General features: G+C 34.0%; 1 protein-coding gene across 4 annotated transcripts in view; it reads right to left on the bottom strand.

Moving 5' to 3' along the window:
• LOC128211531 (protein FAM53A-like) overlaps positions 1-16,981 on the bottom strand; it is a 36,013-nt gene extending 19,032 nt beyond the window's left edge. Inside the window, exons 1-3 of one of the 4 annotated variants that reach the window (XM_052916431.1) lie at positions 16,929-16,981; positions 8,298-8,419; positions 5,077-5,208 (exon numbers count right to left, since the gene is read on the bottom strand). In XM_052916431.1, coding sequence (XP_052772391.1) covers positions 5,077-5,154 — 78 coding nt within the window. In that variant the 5' untranslated portion in view covers positions 5,155-5,208; positions 8,298-8,419; positions 16,929-16,981. Of the gene's footprint in view, positions 1-5,076; positions 5,209-8,297; positions 8,420-8,614; positions 8,712-13,959; positions 14,356-16,928 lie in introns of those variants that run through there. The other 3 variants (XM_052916430.1, XM_052916432.1, XM_052916433.1) reach the window with 3 other exon arrangements.
• Positions 16,982-18,341: the final 1,360 nt, after the last annotated feature.

Here is an 18,341-nt window from a genome sequence, read left to right as displayed (position 1 = left end):
AGGGGTGGGGCCAGCTTTTACCCAAGGGGCATTATTTCAAGTGTTTTCAATTGCATCATATGATGCTCAACAACAAATATCAAAGGTATGGGCCTTGTGGTTTGAAACAAGAAGATTTTAAAAATATTTCTTAAATAAGTCTCTAGGAAAATTGTGACACCCAGGGCAGTGCCAGTTTTGACCCAAGGGGCATAATTTGAACAGTCATGATAGTGGACCACTAAATAAAGCCTTGTTCAAAATAGTCAGGATTTGCATAGTGGTTTCAGACAAAAAGGTTTTTAATATTTCCCATTTTAAGGGGGAGTCTGTCCCTTACAAAGAAAAGAGAACTCTTCCCTGGGCCGCCAACGTCGCCGAGGTCGTTTGCATTTGCCGCACTGGTCCCTTGCGGGACAATCTCCGTGGGGGGGAGGGGGGGGCAGTAATGACCCCAGGGGCATAATTTAAACAAACCTTCACAAGCAATTGTGACTTTACATGTAAACATGGCTAAAAATAGACTTCGCTCATGTAGACTTGGCTAAAAATAGACTTAGCTTAAAATAGCATTTTTTATACTTTTAAGACCCATAATCCAGGCATGCATGGGCAGATATGGCTGGTTTTTAAAAGGAACAAAGTTCTAATGGATATCTAAATACTGTACAAGTTTCATCGAGATACAATCAAAACTGAAGACTGTATCGTGTTCACAAGCTAGTGTTTACACAATAGCATTTTTACTATCAAGGGCCATAATCTAGGCATGCATGAGCGGATCTGGCTAGTTTTCGAAAGGAACCGAGCTCTAATGGATATCTAGATACTGTACAAGTTTCATCGAGATCCAATAAAAAATGAAGACTGTATTGTGTTCACAACCAATTGTTTACACAATAGCATTTTTTTATACGATCAAGGGCCATTATCTAGGCATGCATGGGCAGATCTGGGTGGTTTTCGAAAGGAACTGAGCTCTAATGGATATCTAGATACTGTACAAGTTTCATTGAGATACTGTATCATGTTCACAAGCAATTGTTTACAGACGCACGAACGCACGGATGCACATACTACGTACACATTACCATCGCATAAGCTCTTCTGGCCTTTGGCCAGTAGAGCTAAAAACTAACTAAATGTAAGTTTTGGCTACTATAGGTCTTAAAATATAATTTCATCGTTTAAAATAATTTCATCGTTTTTAAATAATTTATATACCAAAGAGTCATTGTCTTAAATTTGCTTGTATACCAAAGAGTCCTATAATTGGTGAAACTTTTGATCATTGATTTCAGACTATTTTGATCTTATTAAAACCCCTTCAAATTATGAAAGAACTACAGTAACTTTAAATTTGCCATTTGCCAGATAAGACATAGCAATTACGTCAATCTAAGCCCATTAAATCTCAAATTTCACCTGCTTTTTATCTCCCAATACTTTTTCAATACCATTACTATTATATCCGACACTAATTAAAGCAAACTACTTACTCAATCATAAAATTACAAACAATTTGGTGAGAAAGTCAATAATACACAATACAAACTCTCTCAGTGGAAAAATATGACAACAATGTGCTTAAATGTTTAAAGAAATGAGATATGTTTGTTGTCTTATTATTGACCTTTGTCTAAATATTTCCGAACCATGTGTTTACGAAAGCACATAGTAATAAATATGTGTCTGAATTATGGTAATCCAAGAATTTTAATAAGATTTACTTCACTTATCTTTTATCAATTGCTTATATCATGTGTGGCCGGCTTATCATATATATTATAATTTAAAAATAAATAAAGCGATCTTATACATAAACTTAAAAAAACAGGAGTCACAGAGTACCTAAAATACAAAAATGTAGCGGGAATACTTTTATTTCTACTTTTTAAAACTTATTTTCATGTCAAGTTTTTGTAAGGTGACTAACATTAATTGCTAGTTTTCTTCCCTGCCCCCTCTTCCTTCCACCGCCCCTTAAATGTGATTGACTCAAATAAAAATGTTGAACTAGGGTCTGTGTTTGCATATCGGTCCGGTACTGTCAGGGAACTGTGTTTATTCATACCTATGGTGCCGATGTATAACATTCACATGCAAAAAAAAAAGATAAATTGTTACACTTGTGTTCGTTGTTCTCCTAGAAACAACATGTATATGGTCCCTTATGCAATAAGAAAGAGCTTGAACACATAGTTAATGTTGAAAGTAGTCATCTAAGAAAAATAAAAAATAAACGTGAACCCCAACACCATTTGAAAAAAAAATGATGAAAATCTAGGATTTAATTTCACACAAATATTGCATTGTTTGCATTTCATTTTTATTTGTTTGTTGCTTTTTTCTAAATCTGCTGTATTTACCTGAGTTTACATAGTAGTACAGAATGGGCTGATTGTTAAGAATGTTGATAAAGTTAACAACATGATTAAGGACATCGTTGTTAACTTTAAAACGTAAGTTAATTGATTATGTGCTCATATACTTGTCCATTTTTTTTATAGAAAGACTACAAATCACAAGTGTATCCACTTAGTGTATAACTTTTTTTCTTGTAAGTTAACAACGATGACATTAACAACATTGTTAACTTAAACAAAGTTCTCAACAACTGTCCTATTGATGTCATTATCGGTATCACATTGACAAGAATATTATTTTAATACAGTTGACTATTCAATATTTTTCCAGTAGAATGTTGTTTCGACTAAAACCATTTCAGAAACATACTTACGCTTTTTAAAAAATGATGTTAGCCATTTCCATTGTACATGTGGTTTATATTTGCTTTGTATTCTCTGCTTAAGTTCCCTGTAATGCGGGACTTTGCCTTTATTTGTATTAAAATTAAAGTTAATTTCTTAAATTCATATATCAATTTCTTTCCCAGAAATAAAAACTTTTATAAGTGGGTTGGATCATTTTTCAGTTCATGACACGTTTTGAATTATGTCACGTTTCGTATTATGTCGCCACCCCGCACCACAGGCATGTGCCAACATTAATATGTATCATTTCCTTTCCGGTTCAATAATTTATGACAATTTTCCTTATAACATTCCTAGAATTGTGATTTTGTTATTTTCCATAATTAATTAAAGAAATTTAGGAAGTTATAACGTACAACCATGACTAAGAACATTCTTTAAATTTCATAAAGTGCAAGGTTAATGGAGTCAAGATTTTTAGATTAAATAACCATGTAGGTATCAATGTCTTTCGCAGGAGTATGGACTTACTTTATAAATAAACAAGTCACTTTAATATAATGAGTGGGATGAATCATTTTTCAGTTCGTGTTGCAATTCTGAATTACATACCCCTCCCCCCCTCCCCCACAAAAACTTGCATCAAACGAAGGCTTAATTAATTACCAAGAAGATATTTCATGTACACTGAAGAGCTTTATACTTCCCTAATTAGGTTTTGTTGTATTTTAAGGTTAGCCATCCAACATTAGGATGCAAAGATGTGTACTGTGCATTTCAGACTATATATTGCGATTATTTTTATGTTTTATTTATACTGCAGTGTGTGTATACCGTCACATAGCGTCATAAATGCTACGTCTGAAGGCAACATTTTGCTTTGTATGAAGACATAAAAAAAAGATAACTTTCCTATTTCTTTACCATTTCAAATGAAACTAAGCGCAGTCTACACTGCTTACAGAGCCCCCCCCCCCCCCCCCCCCCCCCTTCGGCCTTTTACCAGAGTTTGATTGAGAGTGTAATTTCTTAAAACACTTCGACAAACCTTTTTCACAATAACGCCGTCTGATGGAGCACTGTCAAAACATTATTTCGGAAACAGGTTTGTCGAAGTGCTTGATGAACTTAATCACCTTAACAGACTCTAAACAAAGGCGTGGCTCTTTAAGCGGCTTACACTGCCCTTTGTTTCATTTAAAATGGTGTTGTTAAAGAAAAGTTATCTTTGATTTATGTCTGATTTATGTCTTCATTTTAAGCAAAATGTTGCCTTCTGATGAAGCATATAAGACATAATTTATCATGTGGTATACACACCTGTATCGCTCACCTGATCCAATTCAAGTGTGACATAGACTTCATAAACACAAAAATTCTGACATAGTTTTATGGTGATCAAAGAGAGAATGTAACCACTACAGTGTTTACAAAGTTTTTCTATGATTTGACCCAGTGGCCTGGTTTTTGACCTCTGATTACCCAGTTTCAAACTCTACCTAAAAATCACCAAGAAAACATTCTGATCAAGTTCCATGAAAATATGGTCATAAATGTGGCCTCTAGGGTGTTAACATGCTTTTCCTATTATTTGACCTGGTGACCTAACTTGGCCTAGAGCTAATCAATATAAACATTCTGACTAAATTTCATGAACATACAGTCATAAATGTGACCTCTAGAGTGCTAACAAGCTTTTCCTATTATTTGATTAATGACCTAGTTTTTGACCACAAATGACCCGGATTCAAACTTGACTTAGAAATTATTTATACAAACATTCAGACCAACTTTCATGAAGATACAGTCATAAATGTGACCTCTAGAGTGTTAACAAGCTTTTTCTTCAATTTGACCTGGTGACTTAGTTTTTGACCGCACATGACCCAGATTCGAACTTGACATAGAGATTATTAATATTAACATTCTGACTAAGTTTCATGATGATACAGTCATAAATGTGACCTCTATAGTGTTAACAAGCTTTTTCTTTAATTTGACCTGGTGACCTAGTTTTTAATCCCAAATGACCCAATATCGAACACGTCTAAGATTGTATTGAGGGTAACATTCTGACCAAGTTTCATTAAGATTGTGCCCAAATTGTGACCTCTAGAGTGTTAACAGTCAAATTGTTGACGATGGATGACGGAGACGGATGACGGAGACGGACGACTACGACGGACACAGGGCGATCACAATAGCTCACCTTGAGCACCTTGTGCTCAGGTGAGCTAAAAGCTCTCAATGAAATATTCAAACCTAACTTTTAAATGAATCCTTAAAAAAAGCAACTTTGTGTATAATTGATGGATGTTTTACCTTAATGTATAACTCAAGTTCCTGTCATTTACACACACTCACTGTACATAAAACTAATTACCGGTGCAAGCTTATTGGTATCATCCAGGCATTGTTTCTGAAGACGACTGGTCAGCAAATTCACATCCAGGGCCAACATTTTGACTGGTTGTTGTCCTATTTCCTCAGATTTCAGACTGGTTACCTTTTCAAACTGAAAGCAAATATACACATCAATGAGTATGGTTTATCTAATTGTCAACTAGTCTAGTTATCACTGAGATACAAATTCCAAGAAACCAAAACCTGATTATTTGAAAAAGCTACATTGAAACTGTATAGCTGACTCCTACAGATTGACCGATTTGACAACTTTTCAATTTTTGTGACAGAATCAGCTGATTTTTGCATCAAAACAATCATATATGATAACCAACAATTGAACAAATCTCAATTGTTTGGAAAACTGATGAATTTGTCATTTTTTAAAGCGTTAGTAACGCTTTTAGCCATCAAACATATTGTTTATAGCATGAATATTAAAAACTGCGACCTGATCTTTTATCAGCAGTCTTATATCAGTTTTTCAGACATATACGAAAAATTTGGCTCATTCCAAGACAAAAATTAAAAAGTTGTAAAAACGGTCAATCTGTGAGAGTACAGCTTGAAGGACAATCTGATCTTCTCGCTATCACAGTCATATTGAAAAGACAATAGGGACAGGTTTTATTGGCAAGACCGTATCACAACATTTTATCAACGTATAGTGAAACATCATTTAAAAAAAAATCAAAAATCAGACTATCTATTATGATTTATTAAGTTTTTATGTTTATATACATATATATAAATATATAATCATTAGGTCTTATTCTGTTTGATAACCTATAAATAGCTGATATTAAAGTAATGAATTCATGTTGGCTTTGTATTTCTGTATGGTAATGTCGCAGCTTTTACTGCATAATGATGAAATGGTGACCAAAAAATGAGGAAAAATTTCAGTGTTTATAATAATGCAATTTACATAAAATTAATTCGATAAAACTTGCAAAAATATAGCTATGAGAAACTATCAAAATTAAGCAAAACAGGCAATCCATTATTCATAAATGTATAATAAACCTGACAATGTGATAAAAACCAGGTTTTTAACATTTGTGCAAAGGGAGGGTTTGAGAAATTTAAATAAGTTGGCTAAGAATACAGAGGTAGAAGCGAAACTCACACAGAATTATATGCTTCCCTATGTTAAAACATGAGACTTAGTGCAAACGTAAGCGCTTGTCCTGTACTTTAAAATCCCCCAAGGCGTGGCCAAGTGACAGCTCAGCCAAGCCAAACTACACAAAATTTTGATGAATGATCTAAAATGTGACCTTAACCTTTAATGTACAGATAATTGCTCGTGAAGGGGACACATCATCCAGATATGGTGATCATTCGTGCCAAATGTTTTCAATATTGTCTTATGCATGACTTCAGTAAGTCCTGGACAAGCCAAATTATGAGCAACCTTGACCTTTGCTAGCATACAGACATGGGTCTTCAAAGTGAGCATTTGTGCCAAGTTGTTGTTTTTAAATCCACCCTCATGGATGACAAAGATACAGCCTGGACAAGCCAAGATACAGGCCATTTTGACCAATGACCTTTAATTATGACCTTGACCTTTGAAGTACAGACCTGCTACACTATATTTTCATGGAGAATAGTATATTTGTGCCAAGTTATTTTAAAATTAATCTATGCATGGCAAAGTTAGAGCCCAAATTAACAAATGACCTTTAATTGTGACCTTGACCTTTGATGTGCAGACCTCAACCCAATTTCCCTCCTGAAAAAGTATATATTTTTCCACTACCAAGGTAAAAAATCCCCTTTAAAAACACACAAAAAAACCTCTATACATTTAGCAAATGTAGCAATACAGTCATTCATGAATATGTCGATAGGTTTGATGAATATAAGGTTTGGTAACAAGTTGAACATTATATGAATTTTCAGGGCTTCTAAAAACCGGCAATTTGCTGGTCTGGACCGATTTTGACCAAGCCAGACCGATTTCAGTTTCAAAAAGTGTAAAAAACTCACTCCGAATTTTTTTCATTTTTGTTCAATAATTTCGGTCCAAAATGAGTAAGTCAGTTAAAGCTGTAGAAATTGTCATACAAAAACATTCAAGGGTCATTCACACATTCAAAACTACCCCCAATAGGTCATAAAAGTGTCTTAGTCACCATCAGACCATTGTGCATTCCTACAACACAATCATAAAATCGAAACTACACGGAAAAGACTGATAGCAAAACAACCGATGATAACCCTGTCAGAAGAGTCACCAGGTTAAGGCCTAACTGACACTAGAGACACGTCACAATGCCAAAAAACTTTTACCCAAGGATTGGTTAAGGGACGTCAGTTATAACATGGGTCATGGAAAGATTGCCTATCTTTTTTAGTTCGAAAATATTTCTTTAATGTAGGTTTCATGCTGTTTCAAGTAAAGAGGAGGCTGGTAGTCCAAGACTTAGTCAATACTTGATTTTGAGTTTAGGCACTCGAGTCCTTGATATTACAATCCTATTATTGTAACAAAATAATAAACCGGTATTCGGTTTGCTCATTAATCCTACAAAAAAATCCAATTTAATGAAACCCGCCAGCGGATGCTGAAGTGAAATATTTTATTGTCAAATTTGCGCAATCTTAATGCAGGGGTAACTTCCCTTCACATATTGAGCTAACTGAATCAAATTTAATGGCATCTATAAACACTTGCACTAAACTGTATACATTCTAGCTCCCTTAATAGCTTTTTAGGCTAATACAAGCACGCTGCACATCATAAAGCGCATTATGCAAGTGACAGGTTTGATAGTTTCTCATGTGCAAGGATTATGCATCTAACAACAATTAAAGCATGTCTGAATGCCAGATAAGGGTTTGAAGGGACGTCAGGTCTGGCTACCGAAATTTGGCCTGTGGGAAATACTGATTTAAGTATATTAATAATTAATGTTTGGGTAACAGCCTTGAGAGAGGAAATCAGGGAATTTACTGGGGCTTTACGGAGTATTACTGTTCAGGCCAAACTAACATCTCCAAAAGAAATAGGGTTGGTAGATAGTTGAACACATTCACTCAAATAAATTCATTTATTTAGGAAATTGCTAAAAATCCACATATCAATCAAAACGCAAAAGAAAACGTGTAAGGTTGGGAGGAAAATAAGTCGGTCGGGTAAGTGGATAAAAAAAATCAATTTGTTCACGCCTCCTGGTGAATCTATCTAATTACCTGGTTAAGCTGGTTGCTAAGCTAACTGTGAGGGCTGGATGCTATAGTAACAGGGCCAGCCTCCCTGCGACACTAGTTCTACAGCCCGTGGAAACTCTACTGCATCTTGCCCTCTTACCAACCTGGAATGAGAAAAAAAAACAAGTAAAAATACACAATCTGATTTTGTTGTAGCGACACTGTCATCATGACTCAACTTTAGTTAAGACTAATTTAAAGCATAAATGAGCTTATTAGGCCATTCCAAATTGATTCCTTGATTAATGTCACGTTCCAATTTCATAATACTACTAAACATGGTTGGCTCTAACACACACCCTATTGGGTGAAGGACAAACGCCTACATCATCAGTACATGTATACTACACGGCCATCTTATCCACCATTTAGTGTAACATTTAAGTTTATTAACAGAAAATATCATTATTCTTCATACATTCATTTGCGGATATCTTTTATTTTATGCTCAAAGATATTGTTCATCAGACCATGAAGAGACATTTTGTTATCAACTCTCATCACAATTATGAAGAATTAATGCAAGTCATTATTCTCAAGCTTCACGCCAGCGCTTGATATATGTCTAACAAAGATAAACATATTTGTACTTCAATGCAATTGCACTTATAAATCTTACAGAGAGCTTTATGATGTTGAATGGTGAATTAGTGTTTTTATTGTTGAACATTTTGCACTTCTCAACAACAGAAATGAATTTCAACAAAAAAATAAGTGCATCCTTCATCAGCCATGGTTGAAATGAATCTAGCAATTTTATGCCTCGCCCCACATCCAAGAGATAGGAGACAAATCTGTGAATTTCTTTGTTTCAATCCTATTACTAGAGCAGGGAAATTTGTCAAAATTCTGGAGGTCAGAGGTGAAAAGTCAAAATCCTGGGGGTAAGAGGTCTTCTGTCAAAAAAGAGGTTGGAGGTGTTTTGTCAAAATCCTGGAGGTTGGAGGTGCATTTTCTGTTAAAATCCTGGGGGTTTGATGTATTGTCAAGGTGAAATGTCAAAATCCTGGGGCTTGGAGGTTTTCTGTTAAAATCCTGGGGGTCGAAGGTATTCTGTCAAAATCACGGGGGTCAAAGGTGTTCTGTCAAAATCCTGGGGGTCAGAGGTGTTCTGTCAAAACCCAGGGGGCCAGAGGTCTTCTGTCAAAATCCTGGGGGGTCGGAGGTGTTCTGTCAAAATCCTTGGGGTTGGAGGTGTTCTGTCAAAATCCTGGGGGTCGGAGGTGTTTTGTCAAAATCCATGGGGGTCAGAGTTATCCTGTCGAAATCCTGGGGGTCAGTGGTGTTTGGTCAAAATCCTGGGGGTAACAGGTTTTCAATGTATCAAAAACAGTGGCCCAGTCTATTTCACAAATGGGGTTCTATTAACCATCCTGGACTCAAAATCATGTCTGTCAGGAATCAACCACTCTTCAAACATGCAAAGTCAGCACAAGTCCTGTAAAATGTCTGCTGGGCTCGAAGGAAACCTGAATTTTACATAGCAGCTCTTGTTACAAGAATCGAGCGCAGTAATGTTACAAAATATTTTTGGGTTGTTGAAATCAAACTCTTATTCCATGAATTCAACACAACTCAAGAGAAAACTTGATCTAATCAGGCCAACAAAGTAAACAGCAAGTATTCAATGTGTATCTCTTGACACTATTGATTTCGTGAACACTCTGATGAGATCATCAACGAGTATAGCTGCCAATTTAGGATCGCTCCTCAAAAATGGCACTTGCAGACAATCAGTTTCACGAGATTGATTTTTTTATTCATCATATATTTTATTATCGTCAAATTGATTATATTCACCGTACCTAAAGAAATTTTAACCTTCATTTTGCGCCTATAAACATCGTTAATCAAATTTAATTTTATTAACAATAAATTCTATAGAATTTCAGAATGGTGATTGCCACATCACCTATCGAAACATGAACTGCATGAAATTATTAAGAACCTGTTTTTTTGTGAAACGATGATGATGAATGGATAAATTATAAGGGATGTGCGATATTATTGATAAACTGATATATTATGATACAGAACAGAGGTGATAGTCCTTTTGATACATAAGGGCAAACATATTGATATTTTCTTTAGATTAGGATGTGATATATCGTGATATATTTTCATCAATAACACCCATCCCTAATCACGGAGGAACACACTGAGAGCCAGTAATCAAGTTCCAGTCTCCGCAATAGAAATGCTTTCCATGTCACAGTTGCTTTTAGTAACAATTGAAGTTTATATAACATTGCCTGTAGTTCTAACCTTGCAAGTTTTTTATGATTTTTTTTGTTTATTTATAATGATATCGAAGTTAAAGCTGCACCCTCACCGATTTAACATTTTGACACCTTTTTTTATTATTGTCTTGGAATGAGCCAATTTATGCGAAAACGCATGTAAACCAGCGAAATAAGAGTGCTGACAAAAATTAGATTTCCAGATTTTTATATTTAAGTCAAAAAAATGATGTATTATGAATTTTTCTTAATCCTTTGGTACTGCTTTTAGCCATGAAACACTAATATTCGAATGGAAATATGAAAATCTGCGACCTGATCTTTTGTCAACAGTCTTTGATCACTGGTTTGCAGATATTTACGCACAAATTTGCTCATACCAAGACAAAAAAATAAAAAAAAGTTGTAAAAAACGGTAAATCTGTGAGAGTGCAGCTTTAAATTAAGCTGGGATGTTATGATCTCTTACTACTGATTGCAAATGAACTGAGCATATCAAGCTTTTAAAGCATTGAATAATGTTGTCTTTTGCTATGCCCGGAACCGCCAATCAAATTTCGAATTGAGTGCAACATTTATGGTCTGTCAAATGACTGCACACATCATAGAAACATAGAATGCGGTTGTCAGCAGTTTCCCGTAATTTAAGTCTTGTATGGAACAGAAAACGTGGGCTCAATACCCCTTGAGCATCAATTTTTGTAAAAAAAATTCAACCAGCCATATAAATTGTAGCTTTAAATTGACAAACAAAACTCTTTGAAGAGATAAAATTCAATGTTGAGGTCTCTTTGGTGCAAAATGGCATTGCAATTTCGTTGCTTCACATGTTTAATTGATTGATGAGCATATTTTACTATGTCTATTTGCCAACAATTGTATGGAATATGGAATTAATCTGGTGACTGCGCCATTCTCAGGTGTCAGAAAAATAAAATGGCAAAAAATAATGTTTTATGATAAGGAAATAAATAACTTTATATTACCATAATCAAGCTACAAACACTTAACAAATCAAAACGTAGCAACAAATATTATTTATTTATATCCATGTCAATAAATAGTAAACACTTTTGTTCATTCAATATTTACTATTCAAGTGCAAGCCTAAGAGAAAAACTGAAGTAACTCTTATCTAAAATTGACCAAGTTAAGTCTGTCCTAAGAATTTGTATCCAAAACAGATCAGTTATAAGTGGATTACAATTACCAATACTTCAATTAAGCAGGATCTAAATTAACACACTTTTATTAAGCCTACATAATCTATCTGGCAAAGTTCCTTAAAGCACTAAGAAACTTTCTATTTTGAAATTCTTTTTAGTTCCAGTTCTTTTTAGTTCTAGTTTTGGACATAAGGCCATTTACATTCGAGTTACCTGGCCCTACCAATGAAATAAGCGCCGACCTTACCATTTTTATGGTCAGTTGGTAAAAAAAAAAAAAAAAATCTGAGTGTGATCTCGATGATGAAAAAAACTTTCTTATATATAAAGGCATAAAAACAAATTTTTTTTTGCCTATTCTATGGGAAAACTCACTGTTTTCCATAAAAGTAATTTAAAGGGTCATGATCATACTTGAGGCTTCCTCTGTTGTTTTGTATGAGTCTCAACGAGGTTTGAAATCCTCTTTTAACTTAATGCTTGTAACTCCTTGAACCGCTTTGATTTTTACATCTCAAGATAGGCCAAAAAAAATGGTTTTGTTAGGGTTACATCCTTTTCAAAAATAAGTAGGGTAGGTAGGCTTTATATTTTTTTTATTACACTTTAAATAAGAACATTACTTTCATCATTGGAGAAAGGTGTTAAAGTAATTTTCTGTATTTAGCATTCAATATTTTAAACTACATAATCATGAGATCACACTTACAAAAAAATATTTATTTTATTTTTATTTTTTATTCAGTTTTATACCAGCTGACTATGAAAATGGTAGGGTTGGTGCCTATTTCGTAGGTAGGGTCAGTTAACCCCAACCAAATTTATTTATTTTCAGGCCTACCCCGTAAGGCCTAAAATAAAAAAATTCTTGTTTGGAGTAACGCGACCGACCCATAAAAATCGTTGCCGAATCAAATTTTTTTTTGGCATTTTGATCCGCGAATTTTTTTTTCAACTCCTTTCCGCTACTATTTTCTGTTTCTGCTCTTTTCTTTTGTTTCGGTTCTTTTCGATTTGAAGACACACTCGTAGAGCTTCGGTTTTTATCGCTGATCGCAATGAGCGTTTCGAAAACATGGCTGACTGCAAGTTTGTCGAACGTGAACCGAACGAAATTATGTTTTGTGTGACAATAAATTACTTAAATAAAAAAATTAAAAACAACTTTGTAAGAAAGTTCAATGTCGACTACACATGGTACGATGTATTTGATATTTTAATGGAGAATGATGAAACAATCCCGGAGAGCTACTACGACAACTTCAAAAAAATGTCAAAAATATCAAGTGAACTACAAGTACACAAAGCCATTGTATGATTGTATGTAAACCAATTTGTTTCACATTTTCGTTTGCTTATCTTGAGTGTCATAAGTTTGTTTTGTTGAAATCATCTCTGTGTCAGTCTTAAGTAGATTGAAATTCTTTGAAATTTAAAAAAATAAAGGATCAGAAGTTAAGATGTTTGTTGTTCAAAAGTTTATTACAATGCCTTGAATAACTAGTGTTATGTAGTGAATGTACTGTACACAAGATCCAGTTGTCATTGGAGAAAAAAAAAAAAAAAAAGTCAGTCATCTAAAAGCTCTAGAATTCATATAACATTAAACCTGCTCACTGTAAGTCAAACGTTACGAACTCAATCACATCAGACAGTTACTCACTCAAACTAAGTATTTCAAGTGGGTTTTTCATTTTAAAATGAACTCAAAAGGCAATTCAAATGACTTTTGTCTAGTCATAAGGAAACAGGCATCTGAAAATATCTATCTGTCAGTATTGTGTCAGTATTGTTTTTAGATCATACACTTAATAAAAACAAAGAATCCTTTATCAACCTGAAACATCCACCCCCGCGCACGCACACAAAGCGAAGTGAAACAGCCATCCAAACACAAAGCAGGACCACTCAATGAATCATAAATATTAATCATTTGCAATTTTCCATTTGCATCAATCAATTATCAAGGACAAGTCATTATTCATTTTAATATAAAAGATAATTGTTCAATAACTAAATAAACCAACATTAAATCCATGATGTTCCCATGTAATACAGTATAAAAAATGAACTTCTTTCTCAGATGGTTTTTCTTCAAAAACTTAATTCCAGTATAAATCCATGCATTTTTTTTTCAGAAATTCATTGGTATTTCAATAATAACCTAGATGTTTCATTATAAAACATACGGCACCCAATCTAACGCCACACTCAAAAATACATGCTATAAATCCTTACGTTAAAAAATTTAGCAGCACTTCCGCAGCATAACACACACTGCTCAATTCAAAAATGACGCTGAAAAAGTCTTTGTCTTCAGAACTCCTGCACTGACACGAAATACTATTTGCAGTCTCTTGCGTCTCCAGAGGGTTTCGTCATCAATCGATCTCTTATTACAACATGCAGCTTAAATGAAGGAGTCGAGACACAAGTTTTCCAGACATTGTGCTATATGTCAACTCGCGTGTCAAATACTCACAGCTAATTCTGACAGCCCATGCCTCTGTTCTTTTATTACTCAGCTAATTCAGAAGAGTAAATTTGATTTTCCAATCATATCATTTCGACATGGAAGTAAGAATATAAATTTCCTTTACAAGTTTACAGCAACATACACTCTTCTGATATTTGATCAATTCTAAACTCACACAATATTATTTAATATTTACATTAAAAGAAATCATTCAACTGCGAAACTTGCCTTTTGCCAATATTCCGACTCTTTATTATATTTGAAGTGCGTTTGACAAAATGGATTGTAACTTCATATTAACGCCAATACAGCCAGTATTAGGTTTTAAAGGCACAAAAACGTGACCAGATTGAAGAATGTCAAGTTTATCTGTTTGCAGTTTAAATACTCAAGAAACTTCGATTAAACAGACTTTACGCTTATCTAGTATGAATGATATGTATTTATAGTCTGATTTATTACTCTTCATTGTTTCTTTTTTTATTTCAAGTGATTTAAAGTCAGAATAAATGAAACAAAATATGGTTTAAATTGAAATAAGAAAACATTTAAAAAAAAATTATGAAAAAATTATGAACTTCAAAAGTAAAATTTTGAGTAGCAGTTGGTAATTCTGACAAATTTGTTTGAGGGTCATAATTTGGCCATATTCCCAAGGCATATACTCTTAAAGTTAAAATAAAACTTTTTTGAAAAAATAAATAATGATTTATTATTTAACAAATATTCTTTATTTAAAAAAATGGACCCCAAACCTTTTTGTATGACTTTAAAACATTCTCTTTTCTGTCAATTTTTTAAGCATTCTTGTTCACTTCATGACAGAAATTGGGATTTTTAGTTTTCAATTTTAGTCAAAATGAAGCATTTTCACCAATCAGAAAGGCTTAAACCCCATTTCCTATTAAATGTTGAAATGAAAAAAATGAGTAGTAATTTATACCTATTTTAAGGGCTGACTTTATGAGTTTCCAATGTTTCAAATTGGAGTCACAGTAGTGACTACTTAACGCGGATCAAAAATTATATGAGTCATAGGTTCAGAAAAGTCACTGCCAGGTTAGTCCAAGGTCGAACCTTGCACCCACTGCTTGCAAGTCAGGTGCCCCACAAGCACAGCTTACCTGCCTTGATTATTTTTTAACATACTCAGACCTGTTCCAAGTCAATATCACATCATGGTATATATACTTTGCGTAAATAAACATACATTCAAACATACACTTCTTGCACATCTCAACCCCCAAAAAGATAACATGTGTAAATAATATCCCTTTTCCGCAATAAGTTCACACATCACACTCAATGCCACCATACTTTTCAGGATTCAGAATAAAAAAATAAATATAAAAATACCAAAACTTATATTAGGCAAACAAAAATCTAGAAAATACTTTCTTTAGTTTGATGATTAAAAAATGACAGTGATCTAAGTGATCTAATATAAATTACATACAGGGGGAATTTATTTAAATTTAAATTTTCCAGGACAAAAAATAAGGTATATGTTCTTGTAAACATGTATTTTTGAAAATTGATCGTATAGAACCGGCGTTGCTTACAATCCATACCATGATCTCGGAATAAATTTTCACTCTGTGGCTGTACTCTCTTAGATGAACATTGGTTTGAACCAAAAGAGCTTGATCCACAATAGACATACATGTAGTTTACCATAAAATACATGTTAATTTATTGTTAAGTTCAGCAGATAACATGTATTATAAAGTTTGTAATTAATTCATACCACCTTCTTTTAGGCTTCATTGTGAAATAATAATATTGATCATAAGTTGTATACAATGGTCTGTCTGATGATTTCCGATCATCAATAATGATTATGAACCCAATTTCAATCTGTAATTGTTTTTCCCTACAGGTATGGTTTGAAATTGGAACCTTTTGCAATAGCCTAACAGTTTAATTAAGCTGAAAACACATGTTTGTCATTTAAAAAAGATGATCAGTTTTTCAAGTAAACATGAAAATATACCATACTATTAAATACTTCAAATTAACAGCAAATAGCTATTTTGCCAATACTGGTAGCACATACATAGAGAGCCCTATGTATAAAAGCATCAGGAGTGCACATCATATGGTATGTTACCACCACAATTCTGCTACAGCCCCCACCACCACCACTGCCACCACCACCACCACCACCACCACTACAGTTACACAAACCTTGAAGCCCTCAAGTTAAATGGAGAATCTCGCACTGATAAAAAACTGAATTAACTAATTTCAGGATATGATGGATTAGCACACCTTTATTTCATGGATAGATTTTCCTCTTTTCTATTTATTTCATATATACCAGTAATCATTCTGGCTATTTAAATGGGACACATGTATTTTGTCCCATATATTTATATCTGTGGACATTATATTTGAAGTTAAAAGTTTACATAAGCACACATTGTATTCAAAATAAACTATGCTTGATACGTATTTACTGTACACAATATATCATTTGGCTCCACGTTATACAAACTAGAGCGAAACTAGCGTGGTTCGAAGCTTTCGTGAACGAAATACGATGATTAACATGTGCTATTTTTAGTAACAAATAATACCCGCAACTTAAGAGCAAATTTTCGCCTACGTGGATGCAATGACAACCTATTCATGTATATAAATACGTTCTTGAATCATCAAACTACAACTTGCATTAAGCATTACTTAATCAAGCTTAAACTGAACGAACACGAGCAAAAACCATACATACCGGTGTATCCTAATTTTCTCCGACCCGAGAATGCTGGCGGACGTGACGTTTCGTTCTATGACCAATGAAATGAAAGCGCGCGTAGGGACCAGAATCTCGTGCATTAGTTCAGCATCAGCAACTTCTCAAGCTGCTAATTTTGATTTGCATGCACATTTGTTACACCCTCAAAACGACAGGTTTAATTGCTGTATATTTCCTTTTCAACATGATTTTCAAGTGAAAGATACTCAACACGGCGGTCCCAGTATAAACCCTTTGTTAAAAAAAAATATTTAGAAAGGGAAGGGGTTCGTGGTGCAATCTTTAGAGGACGCACCGTCCCTCCGGAACAGAAATGCAAAGGCTCTAAGGGTCTTATATAGGCTAAAATGAAAATTTGGTGGATTTAATGCACATTTTTACTGACAATGTAGCTGGTGTGGGAGGGAGGGGATGTGAGGGGAATCACGCTTGATACTGCGCCCCCCCCCCCTCCGACCTCATTCCTTAATGTATTATCTATTGATAACAGAACTCACTCCATAGTAGTCCCAGCCCAAGTCACACGGGGGCCACCCAGGTTGGTATTTGTGGTGCGCTATAAAAACGGGTATATTTACGTACTGAAAACCCCTGCTACGCGGATAATTTTAATATCACCTGCTTTAATTGTATGTGATTGTCATATACAATCTCTATTAAAACTGACTAAGGTGCGCGTCTTTCGGTGCTTGAGATGTGCATGTATTTTGAATAAACAAAATCATGAAAATACAGGTGTTGTCAGTTTTGTGTCATTTACATACATTTTACCATATGTTGCAAAAAATCTGAGCTTGTAATTCCATACCTAATTCAACAATAAATACACTTACAATATATGTTGACAAGTGGCTAGACAATAATGAGAATCAAACGTATCCATTACAACATACAGGGATAAATGTTAAATATGAAAAAGAAACGAGTGACACACATTTACATGCATACATGTATATATTTTAATGCTTTTTCGCATAGGAACGTCAAATATCTAAAGAAAAAAAACATAACGTCTCATGTTTGTGTAGAGATACAATATTTCGTAAGGGTGAAACACACATGTCCTTTATTATTATTATTATTATTATTATTTAGTAATAGTAGTAGTAGTATTAGTAGCAGCAGCAGCAGCAGCAGTACCAGTACCACCACCACCACCAGCAGCAGCAGCTGTAGGAGTTGCAGTAACAGTAGCAGTAGCAGTATTATTATTATTGTTTTTATCATTGTTTTTATTATTATTATTATTATTCTTATTCATATTCTTCTTCTTCTTCTTCTTCTTCTTCTTCTTCTTCTTCTTCTTCTTCTTCTTCTTCTTCTTCTTCTTCTTCTTCTTCATTATTATTATTATTATTATTATTATTATTATTATTATTATTATTATTA

Source organism: Mya arenaria, chromosome 12 (genome assembly GCF_026914265.1).
Source record: "Mya arenaria isolate MELC-2E11 chromosome 12, ASM2691426v1".
Lineage (NCBI taxonomy): Eukaryota > Metazoa > Mollusca > Bivalvia > Myida > Myidae > Mya > Mya arenaria.
The sequence above is the reverse complement of the archived record's forward strand: the minus strand, read 5'-3'. Positions and strand labels throughout refer to the sequence as shown.